Raw genomic sequence first — 26,525 nt, forward strand, 5'->3', positions numbered from 1 at the left:
GCGGGGGCTGCAGGACCCCCTGGAGGGGCGGGGTGGGGCGGGGCGGGGCCAAGGGCGGGGCGGGGCTGCAGGACCCCGTGCGGGTGCTGGGGTGGGGGGTGGCAGGAGCCCGGCTTTGCCAGCGAGGGGCCACCGGAGCTCCCAGCCGCTCACCCTGGACCTCTTAGCGCTTCCAAGTCCAGGAGATGGTGGCCGGGGAGCGGGGCGGGTGGCTCCAGTGGAGACGCCGGCCAGGGAGCCGCTGTGCTGTGCCCGGGGCCAAGGGCCCCTCGCACGCCTCCCCCCGAGCCCAGCAGCACCGCAGCCCCGCTGGCAGGTCGGCTGAGTCCTTCGGGGCGCCGGCCCGGACCTGGAGAGGGCGAGGGCCCTGTGTCCGAGTCCGCGCGCCCCTCATGCAGGCCGCGCGTGGCGCTCACGGCCGCCCCGCCCGCAGGCAAGCACTACGGGGTGTACAGCTGCGAGGGCTGCAAGGGTTTCTTCAAGCGGACGGTGCGCAAGGACCTGACCTACACCTGCCGGGACAACAAGGACTGCCTGATTGACAAGCGGCAGCGCAACCGCTGCCAGTACTGCCGCTACCAGAAGTGCCTGGCCATGGGCATGAAGCGCGAAGGTAGGCTGCTGGCGCGCGGCCCTCCCTGCTCGCAGCTCCTTTGCATACTTCTGATGACGGGGCTCTCACTCCCTCCAGAGGCCTCCGCCGCTGCTGCGTTGGCACTCATCCCTGGGGGCTGGGGTCTCTCACTCGCTGACTTGTCTGAGCACCAGTTTCGCGCCAGGCTCTGGGGTTACGGGAGGGACACCCTTGGTCCTGCCTGCTGGCAGTTCCCAGCCCCACTGGCGACAGGCATCCATCAGAACCTCTCCGAGGTCCTGGTGGGCCCTGCTGAGCACGTGGGCTCTTGGGGGCTGCGGTGGGAGGTGGGGGCTCCACCTGGAACGAACCCCAGGGAGTGTACAGGCCGGTCCTGGGGCCTGCTTGTTGCGGCTCAGTAGGACGGTCCAGGAGACCTGGGGCTGGGGGGGCGCGGGTAAGGAGCTCTGGAGACCATCAGGACAACTGAAGCATGCTGGGCGCTGGGTTGTCCTGGGCTCTGCTTCCTCCCGCAGATGGGGTGGGGGTGCCTCGCGACCCAGATCCTCACAGTAGAGAGACTTGGGCTGCAGGCCTCTCGGCCTTGGGACTGGGGCCGGGTTTCGTTGACAGCAGGTGTGTGTCGGGCGGTGGGGCAGGGAACATGGAAGGCTGCTCCCAGGGGGTCACTGAAACTGTCCCGCTGGCCAGGGCCTGGGCTTGGGGCGGGCTCCTCACAGCCCCGTGCTGTCTTTGGGCCTTGGTTTCCCTGGCCCAGGCTTGGGGGCTCCTGGCTGGGAGGTTCTGTCCCTGGGGTGAGGGTCTGCATGTCCCTCCTGCACTGTATCTGCTCCATGGCCCCCACAGGCTGGTGTGTGCGCACCCTCCCCCACACCATCCCATGGGGGAGCCGGCAGCTGTCTCGTCCCTGGGGACTGCCCTCTTGTGGAGTCTGCAATCTCCATCTCCTTCGTTTATCTCCTGGGCCCCAGGCCTTCTTGCTGACAACCCGAGACCTCAGCTGGGCCAGTGGTCCTGCAGGATCTGTGCCTTGAGGCCAAGAGGCAGTGATGGGCTGGGAGTTTCGGCGCTGGCGAGGGGCAGTGTGCCCATGGACCCCGCAGAGCGGTGCCTCCTGGGCTCCAGCGTGAGCTGGGGGGCCGGCCTAGGCCTTGGTCTGCCCACCCAGCCTTCCTGATGAGGGCGCATGTTCTATAGAGACATTGGCCCCCCCTTCTGTGTGCGGGTGGAGAAGCTGAGGCCCAGAGGGTCTGGGGCTCGGCCACAGTCACATGTTGGGCTGGAACCGGGCTCTGGCTTCCAGTGCTGACCTTCTTCCTCAAGGCCAGCAGGAGGCCAGAGGAAGCATATGCCTGGTGTGGGGAGGCCTGTGTCCGGCCCCAGTTCCTCTGGCTGCCCCATGTAGTCAGGGTGGGCTTCCTGGAGGTGATGAGTGCAGTGTTGTTCCTGAAGGATGGAAACTTGAGCGGGGGCAAGCACGTGGTGGGCAGATCAGTCTGCACTTTGGTGTGGGTCAGTGAGCCGTGGCCATCTGCCCATTGAAAGTGACCATCTCACAGCCAGGAAGGGCCCCCTGGGAGTGGTCAGTGTGGCCTTTGGGGAAGCCTGGGGCCTGTGGGAACCCAGAGGAGGCCCCGGCCCTGCTGTGGGCATTGGACAGCACTTGGTGGACAGGTGTCCAGCTGACCCCTGAAGAGTGGAGGGGTGTTCAGCAGACCACGTGTCTGGATGGCAGGGACAGCATGTGCAGAGGCCGAGACCTGGGGGCCCCACAGAGTGACCGAACACAGGTCCCCAGGGCTGTCCAGTCCAGTAAACACTGGCCTTCTCCTAAGGTCGTCTCAGGCTTTCTGCTTGTGGGCCTGGGGGACACCCCAGTGATCTGACCCCCAAGGTCTGGGGAGAGTGGGGACAGCGCCTCCTGTCCCAATGCAGCTGCAGCCTCCGGTCTGGGGCCAGCGGCTCTGACCCCCCTGCGCTTGCCCACTAGTGGCTGTTAGGGGTGCCTGCTGTGCCCGGAGCCTCTTTGGGGTCCCTGCTGGTCACGTACACTCACCCACCCGTGGTGCCATGACTGTCCGCACAGCTCCCCCAGGGAGGGAGGAGGCCTTGGGGGTAGGAAGCGGGCCTGGTGGCCAGGGAGGGGGCTCGGGGGCAGGGAGGAGGCCTCAGGGGCCGAGCCTGCAGGGCCGTATGCCCGCGCTCTCCATCTGATGCATGAGTCTGGAGCGTTGGGCGCCGTCCTGAGGCACCGCGGCCCTCGAGGCCTGATTTATGGGCCATTAGATAAATACCTGATTCCATCAGGACCCACCTCCCCTCGCCTCCTGCTGGATTTATAAGTCACGAGCAGGCAGTAAAAACCCTCCTACACGGTCCCCTCGTGCTCCCAACACAACGTTGAACTCTTCGCTGGCCTGAGAGCCGCGGGGCGGTGGGAGGCGGCTCCGTCTGGCCGCGGGTGCAGCGTCGTCTGGCCCCCCGCTGCTGCGGGGGCAGCCCCACCGCCTTGCCCTCCGGAGGGGTGAGTGGTAGACCCTGTGTGGCCACGGTGCCGGCCCTGCAGAGGGCTCTATGGGTCAGCGAGGTGCACGCCAGGCTCCTTCCTCTCTGCCCCCACCCCGGGGTGTGAGCCCTGCCAGGAGGGCTCCCCAGCGGGGGCAGGGCTTTAGCAGCATGACTTGGGGCAGTGCAGTGCCCTGCGATGGGGGCCCAGCGTGCCACCCCAGCCCTGTCCAGGAGCGTGTACGCTGTAGGCCCCCAGGGCCAGCCCGAGCCCTCCTAGGTGCTGCCCGGTGGTGGGCAGCCATGCCAGCCGGCCCCACACGACACGACCCACGTGAGAGGCTTCTGGTCGCTTCTGGTGCAGTGGGGATGCAGGCTCGGGGCTGGCACCTGACTGGCTGACCGCAGGGAGGGCTGGCTAGCGAGTGACGCGGCAGGTGACGGCTTCGTGTCGGGCCCGCAGGGCCGGGGCCCCGGGTGGGAAGTGCCCGCGGGCTAGGCCTCCCCAGCTGGGCTGGGCCTGTCCGCTGGGTGTGCAGCCGCCCTCGAGGGCCTGTGGGCACTTCCGTCTGAAGAGGGCACAGGCCAGTGCGCGGGGCTTCGCGGACTGAGGGGGAGACGCGGCCCCCGTCTGGGGTGAGAGCCCCAGGCTGCAGGGGCCGCCCCGCTGCCCCACCTCCCTGCTCGGCCCCCTCCCTTGGGAAGGCCTCTCCCTGCTTCCTGCCTGCGTCCCTTTGCTGGCTCTGAGCGAGGGGTGTGGAGACGGTGCCTGGTGTGTGTGTGCGCGCACGTGTGTGTGCAGGCGGGCGTGGCACCAGGTGTCACTGCGGAGAGAGCCCCAGCCGGGCCCCCACCCCGTCCCCTGGGGCGCGTGGCCTCGCTTCTCCCAGCCTCGGTGTCCTCACCTGTGCATGGGGGTGTTGGCAAGCTCCCCCAAGGGAGGGATGTGGTGGGGGGCATGGGGGGCGGGGGAGAAACTGGCGGCCACAAGATGGGTACGTGTGTGTGTGCGTCTGTGTGTGTGTGAGTGTGTGAGTGTACGTGAGTCTGTGTGAGTGCTGGTGTGCATGTGTGGGTGCAAGCCTGTGTGCACGTGTGTGTGAATCTGTGTGTGCACGTGTGTGCTGGTGTGCATGTGAGCCTGTGTACACGTGTGGGTGTGTCTGTGAGTGTGCATGTGAGTCTGTGTGAGTGCTGGTGTGGGTGCGTGGGTGTAGGCCTGTGTGCACGTGTGTGTGCGTCTGTGTGTGAGCCTGTGTGCACGTGTGTGTGTGTGCGTGTGTGTGCATGTGAGTCTGTGTGAGTGCTGGTGTGCATGTGTGGGTGTGAACCTGTGTGCATGTGTGTGTGCATCTGTGTACACGTGTGTGTGCGTGCATGTGTGTGTGTGTATGTGTGTGTGTGTGCGTGTGAGTCTGTGCTGGTGCGGGTGCGTGGGTGTAGGCCTGTGTGCATGTGTGTGTGCGCCTGTGTGTGAGCCTGTGTGCCCGTGTGGGTGCATGTGTGAGTGTGTGCATGTGTGGGTGTGAGCTTTTGTGCCTGTGTGGGTGCATGTGAGTGTGTGTGTGTGAGTACTGGTGTGCATGTGAGCCTGTGTGCACATGTGTGCGTCTTTGTGTGAGCCTGTGTGCACATGTGTGTGTGTGTGCGTGTGTGTGTGTGCGTGTGAGTCTATGTGAGTGCTGATGTGCATGTATGGGTGTGAGCCTGTGTGCATGTGTGATTATATGCACATAACCGTTCTCGTGTGCAGACTGAGGGGAAGGAGGGCCGGGTCCTCTGAGCTGGAGGCACCTAACTTGCCCTGTGGCCTCTGGCAGGGAATCCCCCTCTGCCCTTGAGAAGGGGCAGCCGGGCCAGGGCTGCTGGTGAAATCCCATCCTTCCTGCCCCTCGGGTCCTGCAAGGGACAGGGGAAGTGCCCAAAGCGAAGGAGGCAGCAGGCCTGGGTTCCCCTACCCAGATGCCCCCTCCGACCTCTCGGCTCCCCAGGGGGCCGGCAGCAAGCACCGTGCCAGAGAGGGGTCCCAGGCCGGAGTCGCTGACTGCGGGGACCCTGGCCGTGTTGGGGTGTTTAGCGCCCCTCCAGGCGCTGGCTTGACTGCTGGGGAGCGCTGGCCCCAGGGTTTTCCTGGGGATCCCAGCAGGCGGCCTGCCAGCTCTGCTCTCATGGCAACGTCCCCCCACCCCCCGCCATGCAGCCCCCCGCCCCCACCCTGGGCTGGGAGGAGGACAAGGCCCTGTCTTGGCTGCCCCTCCTGCCTGAGGCCTCCCGCCAACCACGTGTAAACGACGGCTGACCTGGTCCAGCAAGAGTCCTAGCCACCCCCCTCCCGCCGCTGTCTGTAAGTAAAACCATAATATTTATAGTGAGGGTGCTCACAGAGCTTTGCTACTTAATTCTGCCCCCCCCGCCCCACACCCAAGGCCCCCCGGTCGGCACCCCTGTGCCCAGGGCCTTCTCGAGTGCGGGCATCCCTGTAACTGGGCCACGGCGTGGGGGGCGTGGGGCGGGAGTCATGAGCAGATGGAGGACAGTGCCTGTGGACCCCCAGGAGGCGGGTGTCGTCAGTCTCACTGCGGGTGGGGGGCGGTGCTGGGGCCCAGAGAGGCTTGGGGCTCACCCGAGGCAGAGCAGGTCTGACTCCTGAGCTGCCTGCTCTCCTGAGGGCTCAGCCATGAGGGGTGCTCTGGGCCTCAGTTTCCCCACTTGGTAAAATGGGCCTCTCAGCTCTGTCTAGAGCACAGACCCCAGGGACCCTACTCTCAGGGTCTCGGGGACACTGCTCACCAGGGTTCTGAGTTCCCATCACTTGGCTGTGGTCCAGATGGGCCCGTGTGGCTGCCTCGCTCTGGGTCCACCCTTCTGGCCTGTGATCCAGTCTCCTGCACAGATGGTGACCTGAGGAGGTGCCCGGCCCAGCCCAGCATCCGCTGTGGGTGGGGGTAGCGGGGACCAGGCCAGCCAGCTTGAGCTTCCCACCCAGCCCCACCAGCTGTCAGACTTTGCAGAAGCGCCAGGCTTGCAAAAGCTCTGGCCCGAAGCCTTCTGCCTGGCTCCGTGGCCCAGCTGGTCCGGTCCGCAGCGTCGGCCGGCCCGTCTGGAGTCCGGCTGCACCAACGGAAAGTCCCTCACTTGAGTCAGCATTTGGGCTCGGAGAGTGAAGCCCCTGGCGGGGGGGCAGCTGTGAGCAGCCGTCTGTGGAGGCAGGAAGGAGGTCAGGCTGGCCCTCAGGACGCCCCATGGCCCGGAGAAGGGCACCGCTGGGTCCTGGCATCTCCGAACGGTCGTCGGTGGGGCTGGTGTGGTGGAGAGGGGTCGGCGTGGTGGAGAGGGCTCGACGTGGGCTGTTACGGAGCTGTGTGGGGCCCGGGGACCCCAGGCTCGAGAACGGAGGCTCCCCTGGCCCCTGGGGTGAGGGGCTGCGAGCAGGCCCTTCCGCACAGCGCGGCGGCCATGTGTGCACCACGGCGCCCGGGAGTGGGCTTGCACAAGCTCCCCCCTGTGCTGGGGTCCCCAGGGCCCCTGTGAAGCTCTGTCTGAGGTGGGTGCTGAGGGCACCTGGGGTGTCAAGGGGATGCCTGGGCCCGCTCTGGCTCAGCAGGGCAGGACCACGGGAGGGTGGGATGGGGCTGGCGGGCGGGGGTGCCGCCCAGTCCTGGTGCTCCTGCTGTCCCCCAGGGCTGTCTGGCCGTCCGTGGGGCTCTGCCCGATACGCCCAGGGCTCCGCTGTGAGGGTGCTGGGCTCTGTGGCAGCCCCTCTGGCCTTGGACTAGGCTTCTCCCCGCTGGGGACTCCCCCTGCTGCTCTGGTCCGGGGTCCTTGCTGTCCCCAGCAGAGTTGGGGTGGTGGGGTCAGCCCAGGACTGCAGGAGCCCCTCGGGGCTTTGCGGGGCTCTGGGTGGGGTCCACAGCTGGGCTGTGGCTCAGTGTCCCATTGGCCTGCGGGGTGACCTCAGGGAGGTCTCAGCCCCTCTTAGGAGAGGGCGGCCTGAGCTACATGGGCTCTGAGATCGAGGGTCTGTGAACGCCCAGCGTGGGGTGCCTGGTCCCCTCGGCCTTCCTCCGCGTGGGTCTCCTTGGGGCGTGTTGAAATAAACCCTTCCCTCTCTCCCTGGTTCCCAGAGACCATGCTGCCCCCATCTGCCCAGTCCTCCAGCCTCATGCTGGACACCCCCTCTGCCTCGGCACGTGCCCTGCCCCTGCCTGAGCTGCCGTCCCTGCCTTTCTGTCTCTTCAACTGCACTGCCGCTTCTTCCGGGAAGCCATCCTGGCTGTGCCTGCGTCCATAGCCCATGAAAGCCCTTCTCACTCCACTTCGGGATCCCTGCTGAGCCGTTGGCTTCCTGAGAGCGGGGCCCTGTCTGCCTTGGCCCTGGGTGGTCCTGGTGTGAACCGTGGTTGAATGAATTAGCGAGAGGCGGCGCGCTCTGTTCTCAGAGTGCACAGCCCCGCCCCGGGAGCGGGAGGCCAGGCTTGGGGCAGAGACGGGGCTGCGGTCTGGCCGGCCCCGAGCAGCCTCGCTCTCCCTGGCCCTGGCTGGCTGGCAGGCGCGCTGCTTGGGTCCCGGGGGCAGAGGCTGCCGCGGGAGCTGCGGGCTGACCAGTGACCCCCTACCCCGCCTCAGCCGTGCAGGAGGAGCGGCAGCGGGGCAAGGACCGGGGCGAGAGCGAGGTGGAGTCCACCAGCAGCGCCAACGAGGACATGCCAGTGGAGAAGATCCTGGAGGCCGAGCTGGCCGTCGAGCCCAAGACCGAGACCTACGTGGAGGCGAACGTGGGGCTGAACCCCAGCTCGGTGAGCGCCCCCGCCCATGTCCATCTGCTCTGCTCTGGGGACGGAGGCCCTGGGAGCACGCCTGGGAGGGGCCCCGTCATCACACCCCTGCCTGGAGGGGGACCCTGTCACCCGCCCATGCCCCTGCACCTCCATGAGGCTCTGCTGCCAGTCAGGTGGGCGAGTTTTCGGTTGTTGGGCTCAAAGCCCAGGACTTTACGGCTCCCTTCCAGCTTCCTGTTACCTCTGGCCCATCGTGCAGCCAGGCCTGTGGGCAACACTGGGTCTTAGCATGATCTGTGTCTCCCGTGTGGGTTCAGGGCGGCCCGGGGGTCCTCCTGGCTTTTCCCCTCCGTTCTGTCCCTGCCTCACGTGGCCCGGACGCCCCGCCCACCCCCGCCCCAGGGCCCTTGCTCGTTTGGTTTCCACCGTTCCTCTTCCGGCTTCAGCCTTGCAAAGTGTGCTTTCCTCAGGGAGCCCTTTCCCTCTCGACTGCCTTGTGCCCCCATCATGGGGGCTCAGCGCCCCTGACGCTTGGGGGTCACTGCGCGGCGAGTGTGGTGGTTTGTTCTCCATCCTGGCCGTCGGACGGTTCCCCGTGCCCGGCTGCGGTCAGGGACAGGACCCTGCCGCCCGTAGGTGCTTGTTCACGGCCCCCCAGTCTCAGAGCGTGGGGGTCCCGTCCTGCCTGCGGTCTCAGGACACCCTGCTTCCTTGTCCCCCTGCAATGGAGCACCCCAGGCTGCAGCCCCTCTCAGACCCCCACGCTGGCTGCCCCGCCGTGTTGCCTCTTGTGTGCAGTGACCACCCCCCGCCCGCCGCCAGTTTGACCCTCGACAGTCCCTCTGGTCTGTGGCCCGACCCCACCTGATGGCTTCTCTAGTCCCAGTGGGGAGCCAGAGTGGCAGCAAGGGCCTCACGATTGAGCAGAAACCCTGAAGGAAAAGTCAGGGATCGACAACCATCTGCCAGGTTTTACTCTTGTCCAGTGAGGACACCATCTGGGAGGAAACGAGTCTGCCCTCTGCGTGCTCCGGGAATGCAGAACAGGCGGGCGATTTAGGGGACAGGCTGGTGGGCTGGCTGGCGGGGGCTCTGCCCTGCTGTGGCCGCTCCTGGTGGATTGGCCTGGGTCCCCCTCTGGGGCTGGCTCGTTCAGCCCCTTCCCCCAGACCAGGGACACCTGTCTGTCCCGGGGGAGCCTCAGGTCCCAGCCTGGGGGCCCTGCGGTCCATTCCTAGGACAGGGAAGGCTCTGCCCTCTCCGGCAAGGGGCCAGAGCTCAGGAAACTGCTGTTGAATGAGGCCTGTTTTGTCTTTTTGTGGGAATGAGGCTCAGAGGATGGAGCCTGGTAGAGTTCGAGCTCCTCCCCCGGGGGAACCCCCTCCCTCCAGGCCAGCACCGCACCTCTGGTGCAGGTAACCTTTGCCTCCAGCTTATTAGGTATGACCCGGCACCTGCCTCCGAGGCCCTGGCCCACTCCACCAGGCCTGCGCTGGGCCCCTTGGGGGCTTGGGGGGGCTCCCGCTAGTGACTAGAGAAGGCCCGACCTCTGGGGCTTCAGCCCGGGACTTGTCGGTCTTCCCCACGCCTTCTGCCCCCCTCAGTGCAGCTCCCCGGACCCCCGCCGTCAAGCTTGGCCTCCCAGCTGTGGGCTGGAAGGGCTCGGAGCAAAGTCCCTGAGGACTGGAGCCTGGCCCCAGGCTCTGGCTCGCTAGGCGCTGGGTGTGTCGCTCGGGTGAGCCGGGTCCCCGGTGCAGGCTGGCTCTGCTCGTGGCTGCGGTCATCCGGCGGCCGGGATGGGTGTGCGATGCCCAGAGGGTGTGCTGGGCTTGGGCACGTGGCGTCTGGGCGCCCTGAGTGCTGGGCTTCTGGTGAGTGCTCCTGGGTGGAGGCGGGAATGCTGTGGGGCTGGCCCCCTGGGGCCTCGGTGTGACGGTGACTTTGGGGGCGTCTGGGCGCTGGTGCCTTCCACCCCTTTCCCCTGACTGGCTGTGCGCCCTGGAAGCCGCTTCTCCCGCGGCCCCAGGTACTCCTTCTGCACGCCGGCCTCCATGCCCCTCTGTCACAGGCCTCCCAAGAGAGCCCTCAGCCGGCCCTTCACGGCTGGATTGTTTAGACTGCGCGCCGCAGGAGGGCACATGGTTTCTATCAGGGAAGCTCCTCCAGCCTCCCCACGCCGTCGGTGGGGGGGGTGGGGAATGCCTGGCCCACGTGGTTCCTGGAATGAGGCGCTTCCGCTTACGCTGCCTCGGCCCCACCCCCCAGGGCCTGGTTCTCCATCGGAGCCCCGTGGGCTGGAGCCTGGAGCCACTGAGGCTGCCCGGGGTTCCCCCGTTTGTGAGGATGCCTGGGCGTCCCCTTCTGGCTAGGGGCTTCCCAGGTGGCTTAGTGGTAATGAATCCGCCTGCACTGCAGAAGACATGGGTTCGATCCCTGGGTCAGAAAGATGCCCTGGAGGAGGAAATGGCAACCCACTCCAGTGTTCTTGCCTGGAGAATCCCATGGACAGAAGAGCCTGGTGGGCTACAGCCCATGGGGTCTCAAGAGCCAGACACGACTACATGAGTGAGCACGCACGCACGCCCCTTCTGACCGGAACTTTCCAGAAGGGCTTCGGGTGCTCCCTCGTGTGTTGCCACGTCCAAATTTGGGAGGAAGCACCACCACCAGAGGAGCTGGCACTGCCCACGCCCTCCCCACGCCTGGTCCGCAACACGAGGTCACCCGGCATTGGCCCAAGGGCCGCGGTGGGGACCGAATGGGTCATGACACGGTGACAGCAAACGGAGGGCCTAAAACAGCCCAGATCTCACCACCTCACGCTTCTCGAGGCCCAAGTCTGAGATCTGTGCCCCTGGGCTAAGTCAGGGCACCGGCAGGGCTGGCCCTCGGAGGCGTGGGGGTGGGGGCGGCGCCCCGGGCCCCGGCTCCGGCCCTTCTTCCACGTCTGCCGGCAGCTCTTCCCTCCTTGACCTTGGCCTCGGCCCTCATGTCCTCCCCCCCAGCAGGGGCTCTGTGATGACCCCGGGCCCACCCACACCTTCCAGGGTCACCTCCCATCAGAACCCTTCACTCAGCCGTGCTCGCCGATTCCTTTGTGCTGGGGTTCGGGGGCTGAGATCGTGGGGGTCGTGGGGGCGTTGGTCAGCCCCCGCTGCTGGGTCGGGCGTGTGGGGGCCTGATCAGGGGCTCTGTTCAATGCACGGTGCTCACCACGGTGCCCCTCCCCAGCCCAACGACCCCGTCACCAACATCTGCCAAGCAGCTGACAAGCAGCTCTTCACGCTGGTGGAGTGGGCCAAGCGGATCCCGCACTTCTCCGAGCTGCCCCTGGACGACCAGGTCATCCTGCTGCGAGCAGGTGAGCGGCGGGCCTGGTGGGGGCGGGGCGAGGGGTGGGCAGGGGCGATGGGCGGGGCCTGAGGGGCGGGGCGGGGCGAGGGGCGGGGCGAGGGCGGGGCCCTGCTCTTGCTCAGTGGGGTCCTAGAGGCACGGGGCACGGGGCACGGGGCATAGGGAGGGGGGTGGGGGGCCCTGCTGGGGAAGGGCCGGGGGGCTGCTGGGGAGAAGGCCTGGGGACACAGGGCTGGGGACGGGGCCTCAGAGGAGGGCAGTCTTGCTGGGGGCCCGGTTCTGCCCCTTGATGAGGTCTCCTCCTCAGCCTCCTGAGCCCTGGTGTCTGGCCAGCGGGTGTCGGTCCACGATGGGCCCAGGGGTAGGGGAGACGGTCCCTGGAAGAGCTTTCACTCTGACTGGGGCACAGACTTCAACCCCAGAGCCGACAGGAAAAGATGCCGACCTGCGGGGTGGGGCGGGGCCCTGGGTCCTCGCGCTGAGCGGGCAGCCCTTTTGTCTCCCGGGCTCTCAGTTTTCCTCTGCGTAAAGTGAGGCCAATACGAGCTTCCTGGGGTTGAGTCATGACTGAACAGGATCACCGTTGTGACACGGTCACAGCCACCAGCCCGGAGCCTCTGGGGCAGCGGTGACGGCCACAGCCACCACTGCCGAGTGCTCCGTGGGCTCCGGGCTGGGGTCTGAGACGGTCGCTAGCGACGCTCTGGAGATGGCTCGCGCGTCCGGTTTGCAGGAGTGCATGCGCACGGGGTCTTTTCTCTGCCCTCCCTCAGCCCTGCGCCCATGCCGCGGGTGCCAGGGACTCTCAGAGAGAGAGTGGCAGTCTCCCTTTGGCTCCAACACTCCTGGGTTCCATCATGTACTGTTTTGTGGCACCCCCAAAACGTCAGCTCTGGGAGTCTGCATTGGGGGCTGCCCAAGAGGGTCTGGGGGCTCCCTCGCACTCTTTGGCACCAGTGGCGTAGAGAGAGGGACTTCCCGGGCACCTGAGTGTGGAGGGCCCGGGTGAAGCAGCTGCAGGAGCTGCTCTGTGCAGGACTTTAGGGTCAGTGCTCGGGAACCACCCTTCTGTGGCAGGGTCACGGGCTCGGGGTTCCATGGAGGCCCTGCCTTGAGAGGGTGCGAGCTGCCTCCGGGGGGGCCTGGTGGGGGTCGGGGCGGGGCGGGGTGGGGTGGGGTAGGGCCCCAGAGCCCTGCAGGTGGACGAGTCCCTGCTCCTGCTCAGTGGGGGGGGGTGGTCCTAGGGGTGAGGAGGCGGGCGGGGCCTGGAGACCACGGTGACCCCGTGCCCCCGCCCCCGCAGGCTGGAACGAGCTGCTCATCGCCTCCTTCTCGCACCGCTCCATCGCCGTGAAGGATGGCATCCTCCTGGCCACCGGGCTGCACGTACACCGCAACAGTGCCCACAGCGCGGGCGTGGGCGCCATTTTCGACAGGTGGGGCCCCCCGCGTGGCCTCTGTGCTGTGCATGGAGGTTACGCTTGTGGAGACAGCAGAAGGGCCCCAGGACTAAGTCCCGGGTGGCTCAGAGGGTAAAGTGTATGCCCGCAGCACGGGAGACCCGGGTTCGATCCCTGGGTCGGGAAGATCCCCTGGAGAAGGGAATGGCAACCCATTGCAGTATTCTTGCCTGGAGAATCCCATGGACGGAGGAGCCTGGTGGGCTACAGTCCATGAGGTCGCTAAGAGTCGGACAACAACTAAGCAACTTCCTTAAGATTAAAATCCCTGGGGCCGCCCGTGTACCCCAGCTCCCACTGCGGTGTCTTTCCCTCCACATCCGTGTGTGGGAAGGAAAGTGGCCCCATCTTTAAAGCAGAAGTAGACGGTGGTGCTGTTCCATGGGAGCTGGCGAGGACTCCTCTTACGTGTTGTGGTTCCATGAACCTGCGTGCGGCCTGGCCCCGGGCGCATGGCCACGTCCCAGCACCGCTCCGGGCTGTCCCCGATGGGGACACTGCTCTCTGCTCCCGCCTCTCTCGGCACACACCCAGGCGGCCGGTGCTGGGCGGTGGTCAGGCGACTCTTCTCAGGCTCCAAAATCACGACTTGTCAAGTCTCCACTGGCAGGGTCACTGGGATGCCTGTTCCCATCCCTGGCTGGCTTTGCCTGTGAGCCCAGGTCAGAGCACCTGGGCCTTCTGGAGACCGGGGTGTCAGCTCAGCCAGCCAGAGCTGAAGGGGCTGGGGAGGGCTGTGGGGGGGTCCCTTGGGCAGGGGGGGCTTCAGCACAGGGTGAGTGGACCCCAGGGAGGGGAGGCAATGGGTAGGGTCCCAGGTGAGCCCCTGAGTGAAGAGAGTCGCTCAGTTGTGTCTGACTCCGCGACTCCATGGACTGTATACGGTCTATGGAATTCTCCAGGCCAGAATACTGGAGTGGGGAGCCTTTCTCTTCTCCAGGAATCTTCCCAGCCCAGGGATCGAACCCAGGTCTCCCACGTTGCAGGCGGATTCTTTTCCAACTGAGCCACCGGGGAAGCCCGAGCCCCTGAGTACAAGAGCCTTACAGTGGGAGGGAGGGGAGCAGCAGAGACCCCTACTGTAGCCCCCTGGGGACAAATGCGGAGCGTGCTGCCACGTGGGACGTGGGACAGCGCAGGAAGAACTGGGGCGGCTCCTGACTGCTCCACCCCACCCGCCTGCACCAGGCACCCTGGGCAGGCCCTGATGCAGACAGTGTAGGGCGTGTCTTTGTTCAGTAAACTCGGAGAGGGGGCTGTGGGGTGCTGGGTTTATTGCTTACATACTTAGCTGCTCAGCCGTGTCCGACTCTGTGCAACCCCATGGACTGTAGCCCGCCAGGCTCCCCTGTCTGTGGGGTTCTCCAGGCAGGAATACTGGAGTGGGTTGCCATTTCCTTCTCCAGAGGATCGTATTGCTCACAGATGGCTTCTTTAGCAAGCCTGTCCCTCCCCGGCCTTGCGCCCAGCTGACAGCTCCGGGGGCCCAGGTGCTCGGGAGGTGCCTGGTGATGGGAAGTGGCACGGAGCCCCCTCTGGCAGCGAGCCAGGAGCAGGAAAGCCAAGAGCTGGGGAGGCGCCTTTCCGCGGACGTAGGGAGTGGCAGGGATGCGCGTCCGGGCCTTGGCCTGGTCTGCAGCCAAGCAGGGACGTGTGCCGGTGGACTTCGCCCCTGACGTCCAGGACCCTGGCTCACTCTGCTGTCACGCGGTGCCCCTTTAGTCTCCGGGTTCCTGGAATAAAATCCCACAACGCTGAGCTCCTGGAGCTGGAGGAGAGGAGCCCCCTCCCCGCTAGGGGCTGGAGGGGACTGGCTGGGCGCAGGGACTGTCCTACCCGATCTGAATCGCCTTACCCTTCTCAGCTGCCCTCCAGGCCTGCACAGAGTCCTTTGGGGGTGTTTCTGGGGGGCCCCGGGAAGGGCACGGTCTGGCTTGGATGTTGATGTTTGCCTGCCCCCCTCCCCCCACGCACACAGGGTGCTGACGGAGCTGGTGTCCAAGATGCGGGACATGCAGATGGACAAGACGGAGCTGGGCTGCCTGCGCGCCATCGTCCTCTTCAACCCCGGTACTGCCTGCCGTCCAGGCCTGGTGTCTGCCCCCCAAGGGGCCAAGGCAGCGGGGCGCCCACCGCAGCCCCACATCCCACTGATAGGGCGGTGTCGGCCCCCTGCTCCTCCTCTGAGCCTGCCTCTCTCCCTTGCAATGGGCTCCGCTGCCAGAGATTTGGAGCCCGGCTGGTCTGGGGGTGCTGGGGGAGCACCGGGGCAGGGGCGGGCTCTGAGCCTTCTTGGGGAAGTGCTAGCGGTGGGAGGGCGGGGCAGCGGCAGGGCTCCTGAGTCCTTACCCTCCGTAGGCTCCAGTGCTGAGGGTCAGGCTGGGGTGAAGATGGGGTCCCCTAGTGGAGACAGCCCGTTTCCAGGGGCATTTGTCCCCAGGCCTGTGCATGAGCCCATGACCCTGGCAACACAGCCCTGCCCGGTGGGGCCCCTTGAAGTCGAGCGTGACTTGACTGCCGGCACTGCTTTACCTGCTGGGGCCCAGACTTGGGATTGCCAGGGGCAGAAGGGAGGTGGCCAGAGCTGGCACAGGCCCAGGTATAGGGGGACCGGGGGCCCAGCTGCAGAGGAGTCTGCATTTCCCGAGGTGCCCAGGACCCCAGGCCACTGTGGCATTCACGCTGGGCACGGTGCCCCTGCTGGCATGTCAGACAGCCGGGGCAGGGCTGGTGTGGGGGCCCCTGGCCTGGAGCTCAGAGGCCACCCAAGAGCAGGCCTGTCCCCAGGGCTGCCCTGGCTTCAGATGGGCAGCAGGAGGGCTCCAGCCTCTGCCCCCTAAACCATCAGGGTGGACCATGCCTGTCTGGGGCCGCACTCAGGGCAGGGACCCGAATCCCAGTGCCCAAAGGGGGCTGCTGTTGGGGGTCAGTGGAGAGAGGCTTGTCAGGTGTCAGTTTGCGGGGTGACTTCGAAGACGAAGGAGCAGAGAGGGGCTTAGCTTTGCCCGACTGGAGAGCTCTCACTGCCTCAGGGAGGCCTGTGACTGCTGCCCAGATGACCCAGGGCAGCCCGTGCGCCTCAGTCCTCACCCCTGGGCCCTGGGGTTTTGGTGGCCCTGGTCCCAGGCATCTCTGTCCACAGGCAGAGCCCCTTCCAGACCAGGCTGCTGCTGCCAGGGTCCCAGGGCTCAGGGTGGCTTCGGCCCCCACAGCGTGGGTTTGGCTGTTTCAGACAGGAGAAGGTTTGGCGCCTACATTGGCTCAGAGGGGCTGAGACCCAGTGCACTGAGGCCTCTGGAGGTGACGTGGTTGCTGTGGTAACCAGGGGTGGGGGAAGCAGGCCTGTTCCACCTTCCTGATGGGGTAGTGGGGTGGCGAGAGGTTAGGGGACAGGCCCAAGGTCGAGTGGCCGGTACGCAGCAGGCAGGGTGCGTGCACGGGGCCGCCTCATCCGGGCCGGGGCTCTGGGTCCCCACTTCCCAGGGCCGGGCTCTGACCTGTGGCCCCTTCTCCCCTGCAGACTCCAAGGGGCTCTCAAACCCAGCCGAGGTGGAGGCGCTTCGCGAGAAGGTCTATGCGTCCCTGGAGGCGTACTGCAAACACAAGTACCCCGAGCAGCCAGGAAGGTGGGCCTCGGGGGCTGCGGCAGGCCTGCCCCAGCCCTTCAGACACTCCTGTGGGTTAGAGGGCAGCTGCCCTCCCCCACCCAGGGCAGCGGGGGACCCAGGCACTCTTCCACCCTAGCAGGCGCGCACTCACAGTTCCCTGCAGCCCCACCAGACAGATGGGCCCTATGCTGCCGCACAGTAGGCACGCGTGGCTCTAGAGCGCGTAAACCAAGGCGGTGCTTTCCTCTGCCGCCAGAGGAAACCACTCGAGGCAGGGCCCTGCTGTGCTCTGCCCGGCAGGGACGAAAGCCAGCACATAGTAGGTGCTTTACAAACGTGTGCGGAGCAGATGGCTGTGATCTGAGCACAGTCTGCCTGGCTCTCTCCCTGCCGACCGTGGGCCTGGGAGGGCTGGCTTTGCCTCCTTGCCGGGTCCCCCGAGCCGGGTGCACAGTGGATTTCTGGGAGAAGGTGCCTGCAGACCGGCTGTCCAGGTTCCTGCCTCCTCTCTTCCGGGACCGGCCTCTGTCTGCCCGGAGCGGGTGGGGCCCCAGGACCCCAGGCCTGGCTCTGCCCTCGCCTGCCTCGCCAGCCGGCACACACACGGTTAAGTGTCTGACCAGCCTCATCTGGTTTAAAGTGAAACTTCCCGGAGGAGGGGTGGCAGGCCCGCCTGTTTTTCCTGGCTCCCCGCCCTGGCCCATCTCGCCAGCTCAGCAGAAAACAGCGCGTTCTTTGGCCCCGCTCCAGCCTCTGAGCTGCATTTTTGCCTTTAAAACGTGGGTTGTGTTGCAGCCAAGCCCGGGGCTTTCCCCCTGAAATAAGACATTGTTAATAATTAGTGAGGTCCCAGGGTCCCCCGAGGGTCGTGTGGAGAAGGCCTGGAAGCACCCGGGGTGGGGACTGGGGTCCAGGGAGGGGTGGATGTGGACGTCCGGGTGGGGCATTGGGCCCTGTCCCCACACGGCAGCTGTCCTTGGCACAGAGTGCAGGAGCCTGGCATCCCTGCTCCAGGCGCCCCCCCCACCAAGTCTCCCCTGCTCCTCTGCTGCCCAGCGTCCTTCCCAGAGACTCTGCAGTGGGGCAGGCGCAGCCCGCGGAGCCCCTCCCCCTCCCTGCACCCGCCCTGTTCGACATCGGGCTGCTGTGCTGCAGCTCTTTCCGGGCGAGGTGGGTGCTGGCGTGAGCCCCCCTGGAGGCCTCTTGGAGCTCAGACTTGCCCCCCAGCTCAGGAGCGGCTTCATCCCCAGGGAGGGTCGCCCGGTGGCCAGGGGCTTTGCTGGTGCTCAGATCTGCCTTCAGAGCCTTTCTTCCCGCGTAAAATCCTGCTGCGACTCCTGCTGCCCTTGGAGAAAGCCTGCCCCGCCTTTTAAAGTCCCCCTCGAAGCCCTGATCACCCTGCCCCTGCCCGGCCACCGGCCCTTTATTCTGAATCTCTGCCCTGGGGGTGTCCTCTTGGGGGTCTTCTGCCCCTGGGCCCTGGCCCCTCCCCGTTCAAGGGCCCCGGCTCAGGCAGGTCCCCTGCCGTGGCAGCCTCGGGGGCTGGGGCGGTGAGGCGGTCAGGCCACGGGGCTCGGGTTGGGGAGCGCCGCGGGCGCTCACGTGGCTCCATCCGCAGGTTCGCCAAGCTGCTGCTGCGCCTGCCCGCCCTGCGCTCCATTGGCCTCAAGTGCCTGGAGCACCTCTTCTTCTTCAAGCTCATCGGGGACACGCCCATCGACACCTTCCTCATGGAGATGCTGGAGGCCCCACACCAGATGACTTAGGCCCGCGGTTCCGGCCCGCCCCGCCCTCTGCCCGCCTGGCCCTGGGGGCGTGGCCCGCCGCTGCGGAGTCTGTGCTGCAGGCCGCCCTCCTCGTTTTCCACACGACTCGTCTGGACCCGGCAGCGGGCATCCCGGGGCGGCCGCCAGAGCGGCAGGAGCCGGTGTGAGCCCCGGGAGGGGGGAACCCGGGCGGGCTCACGGGGTACACGCTGCCGCCCCTGGAGCCGCAGCGTTCAGAGGGCGGCTGGGCTCCGTCACGTTCTGTGGTCGCTGGGTTTGGAAATCTCCCGTGCGAGGTCCTCTGTTTGCACGGATCCCTCTGCCTCCTGTGTTGGCTGGCGCCCTGCCCGCCCAACACCCGCGATTGGGAGGAGGGGACAGGTGGGGGGGGGGGCTGCCAAAGACCCCCACCCGCCTCCTGGGAGGACGGGAGGGGCTCTGGTCCCTCAGAGTGAAGGGTGAGCAGCCCCTTTTTCCAAAGATGACTTTCAACCTGCTCCCCAGGCCGGTCAGATTGGGAGCCGACCTTTGTGCTGGGTTTGGGGGTCGCCTAAGGCTGCAGGGACACCCGCGCACCCCACCCCACCTGCGTGCTGTCTTTGCGTTGTCCTGGTTTCAGCTCCTGTCCCACGTGGTCCTGTCCAGGCCGCCTCCAAACCTTCCAGCCTGTGCAGAGGGCTGAGGCTGGCCCCCACTCCTGCAGGGCGCGCCCCATCTCTAGTGGACCGGAGGCCTGCTGCCCACCCAGGAGGCCCACGGTGACGGGAGGGGAGGAGGGTCCTCAATCGGCCGTGCACGCTGAGGGAGGCAGGCGGGGTCCAGAGCTGGCGGGACCTGTGGGCAGTCTGCTGCGGGGAGCGGACAGCTGGCCGGGGCCTGCAGCACTGTGGGCAGGGAGGCCCCTTGGGTGGCAGGCGTCTCGTGGGCCCCTGAGGTGGGGCTGTCATCGTGTGTCCGTCCGCATCCGCTCTGGTCCTGGGCCGGGTCTCTCAGGGTGAAGGCCTCTGCACCGTCGCGCGCTCCCTCCGGTCCGTTTTTCCGTCTCACGCCCCGAAACCCGGCGTTTGTCGGCTGGGGGGGCTGGAACTGGGTGCGTGGGGTCCTGCCGCCCCCGTCAGCGGCCCCGGAGCAGGAGTCGGGGGTCGGCGTTGTGGCTGCTCCCCCAAGCCTGTCTCCCTGGGGGGGTGCGGGGGTGCCCCCAAGGCTGGGTGAGGACAGGCCGGCCTTCCGGCCTCTGTGGGGAAGAGGGTGTCCATTCTTTGCCCTCCAGGGTCCAGCCCAGGCTGAGCGTGAGGCACCTGGGCCAACCGTGTGGAGGATGCCACAGACATCTCCTTTCTCTGGGGGCCCCCCATTCCCGCCCCCAGGAGATGCGTCCCCAGCCGCCGCGGCACCTGCCCCATCCGCCCTCTGTGGCAGAGGTGGGGCGAGCTGGGGCCTGCCCAGTGCCCCCGGAAGTCTTGGCCGCCTTTGGGGGCATGGTGGTGTCAGCAGAGTGACGCAGGCACCCTGGTGGTCCTCCCCCTGGGGTCCCCCTGGTGGTGGGTTTGTAGGTCTGCCCCCCACCCCGCACCCAGTGCCTTCTGCAGCTGGACACACCCCGTCCATGCCCAGCCCGCCCCGCTGCCCTGAACCGCTCTGGAGCCCAGGAGGGGGCCCTGTGGGGTCTGGCCTCGGGGCCCCCAGCACCCGCCCCCGGCCTCCTCCGTCGCCAGGCCCGTGGCGTCCTGGGGCCAAGCCCCCCTTCTCCTCGGGTGCTGTCATCGTAACGTCCTTGCTGTGTTTGAAAAGGTGATGGTGGGGACATGGCACGTTATTCGGTAGATAGACATTTTCTTTAACCAGACCTTCAGTAGACCAATCTGGTTCAATTAAGGTGATTTTTTTGGTAATTATTATTTTGGTGGGACAGTCTTTAATTTTCTAAAGATAGCACTAACGTCAGCTCGTTGGCCATCCTGTGCCGTCCCCACTCACTGGATGCTTCCGGCACGCGCCCCCCCGCCCCCCCCAGCATCACCTCCCGCTCGGTCATCAGGCAGGGCTCCCGAGGCCAAGGAGCGAAGACGACTGCCTTTCAGGTTCGGAAGTTGTTGGCCAGGCCAGCCTCTGGCTTGTCCCCCACTGGGCGTTTCCTTGGAAGCTGGCCTACTCGGGGACGTCCGTGCAGAGGGCACCCGCGTCAGCCGCTGGCCCTCATCACCCCGGGGGGAGGACGGCCCCCGGCCCTGGGCGTCCCAGGAGGGTTTGGGCTGGCAGACCCCCCGGGGCAAGTGCTGGAGACCACGCTGCACTCCCTGCTCCGCGGAGGCCCTGGTTGGGGCCAGACGGAACGTCCAGCCGGAGCGTGACGGGCTGATGTTGCTCCCGCCATGGAATTTGGTCCCTGCCCACGCAGGTGTGTGTGGACAACACCTGTGCTGTAGAGACCCCGCGTGCACAGACCTGCTCGCCATCCAGACACACAGACCAGTTACCAGCGTTTTCTGTTTATTTTTAATCAAGACTCCCCCCGACCCCATTTTCCTATAAATTTGCTTGTTGTAAGCAAGTATGTAAGGACCCCTTCTTTGGTGAAATCCGGGTTCGAATGAATACCTTGAGGCAAGGAGACGCATCTATTTTAAGATGCTTTGGAGCAAACAGCTTTAGCCGTTGCCAGTCCTTAGCAATGCCTTAGCCGGGACGTGTAGCTCACAGAGATGACATACGGAGAAAAAGAGGAGACATTTAAAGCATCGGGAAAGGTAGAAAAAAAATCTATTTTTGTACAAATGTAATTTTATCCCTCATGTATAACTTGGAGGATGTGGCGGGGAGGGGGGACTTGTTTTGTTTCTGCTTCTAGAGGTGGAGGCTCTCTGAGTCGACATTCGGACTTCGGACGGGCGCGCGGGCCTCGGACAACACTGCTGCGGGCGGGAAGGTGGGCCTGGAACTCTCGAGGGTTTTCCTCCCCTTCCGAGTAACGTTCACGCCTCGCTCTGCGCTCTCTCCGTGGCCAGCTGGCCTTCCCGGGACTGACTGTGAAATTACTTCCCCCCACGGACTGTTCTCAAAACATCGCGGCCGCAGGTGCCGGGCGAACAATGGTGTCAGAATTGTGGAGAAGAGACTCGGAGCAAAACGTGAGAGGAGAAACAAGCAAAACATGAGCGTTTAAAAACACCCCCTCAGCTTGCCTTTGTTCGGGGGGCTTTCCTGTACGGGGCTGGAAGCCGGCCACGCGGGGGGCTTCCGGCTTCCCTGGAGGGGGTGGGCCTGCCGCCTTCACCCCACCCTGAGGGCCGCAGCAGGCGCCCCAGCTGCCCTCCGACTCTGGTGGCGGCCAGGCACCGGCAGCAGGACCCTGACCTGGGGCTCCTGGGCCCGTCCTCCTGGTCTGCTCTGCATCTCAGGGCTCTTGGGTGACTCACCCCCTCCGTGCCTGGGCTCCATCCAGAAGCCCCCCAAGAGGGGTGCCCTCAGCCCTCTCGGCGCTGGGCGTGGGCTGAGCTCGGCCCTTGGGTCCGCATCAGCCCAGACGGGCAGGAGGTTCGCATGGCCCCAGGATGAGTGGTGTCATCCGGCTGCCCCATTAACGGGCAGGTAGTGGCACCCACCTGCTCCCACTTGTCTCCATGCCATCTGGGGGCTAGACGGGGCCTGGCCGCAGCGTGCCTGCGGTGCCCGAACCCTCTCCTGCACCTCCGTCCAGCCGGCACCGTCTTGGGGCCCGGGGCATCCTGGGGCTGGAAGCCCTGAGGCCCACAGCCCTGCCTGGTGGCGACGGACATGTCGTACTGAGGGCGGAGGTGGCTCCCGGGGGCGGGCGTGAACCTGATGAGTCCTGCGGCCCGAGAGCCAGGCCCCCCAGAAGACTCGCTGTATGTGGGCGTACAGTACGCACGGGACTTGCATGTTTACACACATACAAATGTGCCCCTGCACGTGTGACACGCACGGCCTCACCCGAACTCAGTTGTCCCGGCCCTGGCTGGCTGCAGGCGGTGCCCGGGGTGCTGACACCCAGCCCTCACGGCCTGCTGCCCGCGGAGTCAGGCGTGGCCTTGCCCACGAAGCTCAGCCTGTACCTCCTGGAAGGGTGGGCATAGGAGACAGACCCCCACGAACCTCTGCGACCAGCCCATTCTGGTTTCCTGTCATAAAAATCGAAACATAACCACTGTGGGGACCCCTTCTGGTCTAGGAAGTGTAGTCAGCCCCGGGGGCCTGGAGAACCAGACGGTCGCCTCGCCAGTGAGGGACCCTGGCCCAGGGGCTCCCTGGCCATTGACCCCGGCCTCAGCAGGCCCTGGCCCAGCTCTGGACACAGTCTCCATGGGCAGACCCTGCAGGGGCGTCTGGCAGGAGTAAGTGGACCCCGAGGAGGGCTGCCTCTGATGGCTGCAGGGCCTGAGGGGCTGTTGGAGTCTCTGGGGAAGACCAGGGCAGGGCCATGGCTGAGACGACCTCCCCAGGCTGAGGGCCCCCCACATGTTGTCCAGGATGCAGGCCCGAGGTAGCACCCCTGGGCTGGAGCGCCGATCCTGGAAGAGCAGAGCAGAGGAGCCAGTGGGCAGGGGTCCGAGAGGAGGAGGAGTCCGGGGCGCAGGGCTCACACCCGACCTCTTGCCAAGCGCTGTGCCCCTGGAGGGCCCCAGTCATGCGGAGGCCCTGAGCTGCCCACGGCCACTGCCAGGCAATCTGGCTCCTGGCCCCCCTGCTGCTTCAGTTGCCATGGTGACCCCGGCCCAGGGCAGTCCCCCTGGACCACAGATGCTGGGCTTGATAAGTTTATCTGCCTCAGGATCCGGTGATGACGGGCTGAGCGAGCAGGGCTGGGGTACCTCAGAGGCGAGGTTGGGCATTTGGACGGGACTGTGCAAGGCATCCCCGTATGGCAGGTTCCAAGCTGGGTGCTGGGGCCTGGTGACAGGAGAGAGTGGGCCCTGCTGTTGCCAGGCAAGTGGTGTGGTTGGAGAAAGGGCCTGTGTGGGAAATGGAGGGAGTCCTAGGAAGAGGGGGTGAGCCCCCAGAGAGGCCCTGACACCCAGCAGGGGACGCAGAGGGCAGAAGCAGGGGGTCATCACTGGGCCTGAGCCCGGCAGCAGCAAGTGATGAGAACTGAGCAGAGGCGGCCAGCGGGGCTGAGACCTCAGGCAGGAAGGGCTGGAGCGTGGAGGGCGTCAGGAAACGGAGCACAGGGCAATTCTCGTCCTCTGCCCCCTAATACCCACGCAGTCTCCTCTGCCTCCGCGCTTGGGGCTCCTCTGCTGTGCCGAGGGCTGACCCCCAGCTGAAATGCGGGCTGCTGCTGCCCTCCGGCCTGGCTGGACGCGGACTTCCCATCCCTCCTGTCCCTGGGCGGGGACGATCTCGAGGGCTCAGAGAGTTGGAGTGGACTGGCCATTTTACCCAGCTGCCCTCCAGCCTCAGAAGCCATCTGAGGATGCGGGGGCCCCAGAGCAGCTTGGAGGGGCCGCACCCCCGGGGAGGAGTCCTGAGACGGAAGGACGGATGGACGGCAGGGCCCGAAGCAGGGCCGGCCCAGCCCCCGACCCCCGTTTGGAGGAGCTCGGGGAACAGACGTGTCCGCGCAGGTGGCCCCCGGTGCGAGGCAGCAGTGCCCCCTGCTGGACGCGCAGGGCAGAGGCCGCGCGGGTGCGTCCCGCCGGGCAGGTGCCCCACTCCCGGCCCCCGGAATGCCGGGAGCCTCGGAACTCCGCGGCCCAGGCCACGCCCCCGTCCGATTACGTCAGAGGGTCGGGGTTGGGGCGGAGTGGGGCCACCCCGCTGGGCAGCCGAGCCCACTGCGCGCTGAGCCCGGACTGGGAGTGGGCGGGCCCTGTCCTCTCTGGACCTCAGTTTCCCCGTCCCCGGCAGGGACAGACACCCCCACCTCCCAGGGCTGTTGTCCCGAGGTGGGCGAGACCTCAGTCATCCAGAAAAGACCCTGAGGTCGCCACTTCCTGGGTCATTTTCCAGGGACGACAAGGCCGTCACCTGGGGAACAGGCCTGGCAGGCGTGGGGTCTGGAGCCCTCCACCTCTAGTCTGGGGCCACATCTGGAGGAGGTCGGGGCTGTGGGCCAGTTCCAGGCCGGGGGACCAGGAGGGTCAGCGTTTCATGCCCTTAACGGTGAAAGTCCCAGGGAGGTCAGAGCCTCCAGTGGGGGTGGGAATCCCGGGCTGTGGGGGCCTTGGTTCCTCATTCATTCACGGACACTCACGGACCACACTTACGGGCCTGTCCTCTCTGGACCTCAGTTTCCCCGTTCCCCCGGCAGGGACAGACACCCCCACCTCCCAGGGCTGTTGTCCCGAGGTGGGCGAGACCTCAGTCATCCAGAAAAGACCCTGAGGTCGCCACTTCCTGGGTCATTTTCCTCAGCTCCACCCTGAGGGGCTCTCTATCCCACCAGGGCCCCTGGGCCCTGACCTAACCTGGGGGCTGGCTGCAGACTCCAACTCAGCCTGGGAACCGGCGCTCGGCACCCAACGAGCGAGGCTGGAAAAAACCCAGTCCCGCCAGAGGAGTGCTGTTGGTTCTCATGCTTCCGAGACACACGTGGGTCAGGAGCGTCTAGGGAATCCTGGCCCACGGCCCCGAGGGGCTCGTTGCGGAGGCAGGGGCACGATCACCGGGCTTGGCTTTGCTGGGTCCCCTGCCCCCGGGTTAGGGCCCACCCAGCTTCGGAAGCCCACTCTGCCTGGGGCGCCCAAGGTCTCTGAGCTGCCCCCCAGGTCGGGCCTCCGTCCTCCTATTCCTCTCGGTGCAGCGGTTGCCGGGGCCATCTGGGAGGCCCGAGGCTCGGGAGACTGGGCCCGGAGTCCGCCCCCAGCTGGACGTGGGTGGACAGAGCGTTTCCCTCCTGGGCCTCAGCCTCACCTCTGCAGACGGGGGACAGCCACAGTGAGTATGGGCCATGAAGGCGCGGAACAGAGCCGTGATCACCGACGATGAGCAGCCCCGTTGTTCGGGGAGGAAACAGGCCAGGGGAAGAGGTGGCGGCCCACCTTCAGCTCCAGCAGTGGGACTCAGGCCCCTGAAGTCCGGGTGGCGCTCCTGCCTGAGCTGGCCCGGGTGCCTGCCGGGGAGGGCCAGGTGTGAGCCCACCCGGACGCCTGCCTGGATTCCAGGCTGCCCAGTAGGACAGGTGGGGCCCCAGGGGCTGGTGGGGACTGGTGGAGGTGCCTGTGGACTTCCCTTCCGTCCGTTGCCAAGCCCTCAGGAGGCGGGGTAGGGCCCGGGCTAGGCGAGGGGCCCATGCTCTTCTCTTAGCTGCCAAGGCCCTTGGAGAGTGCAGAATGGGGAGAGGCTGCCGCAACAGGGCTCTCAAGATGGGGGGGCCTCCCTTGCACCCTGAGAGTGGAGGTCGCATGTTCTGGGAAGCAGTTTCTTACAAAGTTCAGCAGCACCTGGTGACCGCAGCTATAGGTGTTGATACAGCCAATTTGAAAATGTATGTCCGCCCCCAACCTGGCACACGGACCTTTATAGCAGCTTTATTCGTAACTGCTGACAATGGGAAGCAACCAAGATGTCCTTCAGTAACTGAATAGATAAGCAGACTGAGGTTCCTCCAGACAGTGGAACACTCTTAGCAATAAAAAGAAATGAGCTGTCAGCCACGAAAAGACACGGATGAATCACAAATGCATATCGCTAAGTGAAAAAGCCTGAGAGAGAAACTACACGATTCCATTTATGCAGCATTCTGGAAAAGGTGTCACTCTGGAGATGGTAAACAAGTCTGCGGTTCCGGTGGGCTGCGAGTGGGGGAGATGCAGGGCTTTTAGGGCAGTGAAACTCTTCTGGCGGGAGCCTGACGCTGTACTTGTCCAAACCACATGGCCTTTCTGCTCAGTGAGCCTTACTGTCTGCAAAGAGAGTTACTTGGGAGGTCAGGAGAATCCCAGGGTGGCCTGCAGACTGGCAGGGCAACCTTCCTGAGGGAGTGGAGGCAACAGCGGCTGAGCTAGCAGCTTTGGGGTCTGTAAAACTGGCCGTGAAGGGTGCTGCCGTGGGAGCCTGTTCCTGGGGTGATGAAGCTGTTTCTGGGGTTGCAGGCGGACGGCTCTGCTCTCTGGTGCTGCTCGTCTTCACTGAGACGACCATGCAGCTGGGTGGAGGGCCCTGGCGTGTCGCTGCTGGGCTGAGAGGGACCCACGTGGTGGTGGATGAGAGCTGGAGACCCAGCGTGCACTCAGGTTTAGCTCAGTACAGACGGCTGCGTGGCAACACGTGGGATCACGTGTGACAGCCCGTGTGGCGTGCACGCGGTTTCCTTGCTTTGTCAGCCGGGAGACACTGCGAGTGCCGGATTGCTCCCTGAGCACCCCAGCACCCAGATCTTGGTTTCTAACACCGTTCTCGAAGGCAAGGACCAGGGGTCCTGCGGGGGACCATGCCAGGGCTGGGCGGACACGGCCGGAATGAGCCAGGAGCATCTTCTTGTGCTAGAAAGTGAAAGTGAA

At 65.9% G+C, this 26,525-nt stretch overlaps 1 protein-coding gene across 2 annotated transcripts in view; it reads left to right on the forward strand.

Moving 5' to 3' along the window:
• Positions 1-19,912, forward strand: part of RXRA (retinoid X receptor alpha) — a 92,093-nt gene extending 72,181 nt beyond the window's left edge. For both annotated transcript variants that reach the window (XM_055541607.1, XM_055541608.1), the window contains exons 4-10: positions 434-613; positions 7,727-7,896; positions 11,110-11,239; positions 12,536-12,668; positions 14,671-14,762; positions 16,213-16,318; positions 17,919-19,912. In XM_055541607.1, coding sequence (XP_055397582.1) covers positions 434-613; positions 7,727-7,896; positions 11,110-11,239; positions 12,536-12,668; positions 14,671-14,762; positions 16,213-16,318; positions 17,919-18,066 — 959 coding nt within the window. In that variant the 3' untranslated portion in view covers positions 18,067-19,912. The remainder of the gene's footprint in view (positions 1-433; positions 614-7,726; positions 7,897-11,109; positions 11,240-12,535; positions 12,669-14,670; positions 14,763-16,212; positions 16,319-17,918) is intronic.
• Positions 19,913-26,525: the final 6,613 nt, after the last annotated feature.

The sequence above is a fragment of the Bubalus kerabau genome, chromosome 11 (assembly GCF_029407905.1).
Source record: "Bubalus kerabau isolate K-KA32 ecotype Philippines breed swamp buffalo chromosome 11, PCC_UOA_SB_1v2, whole genome shotgun sequence".
Lineage (NCBI taxonomy): Eukaryota > Metazoa > Chordata > Mammalia > Artiodactyla > Bovidae > Bubalus > Bubalus kerabau.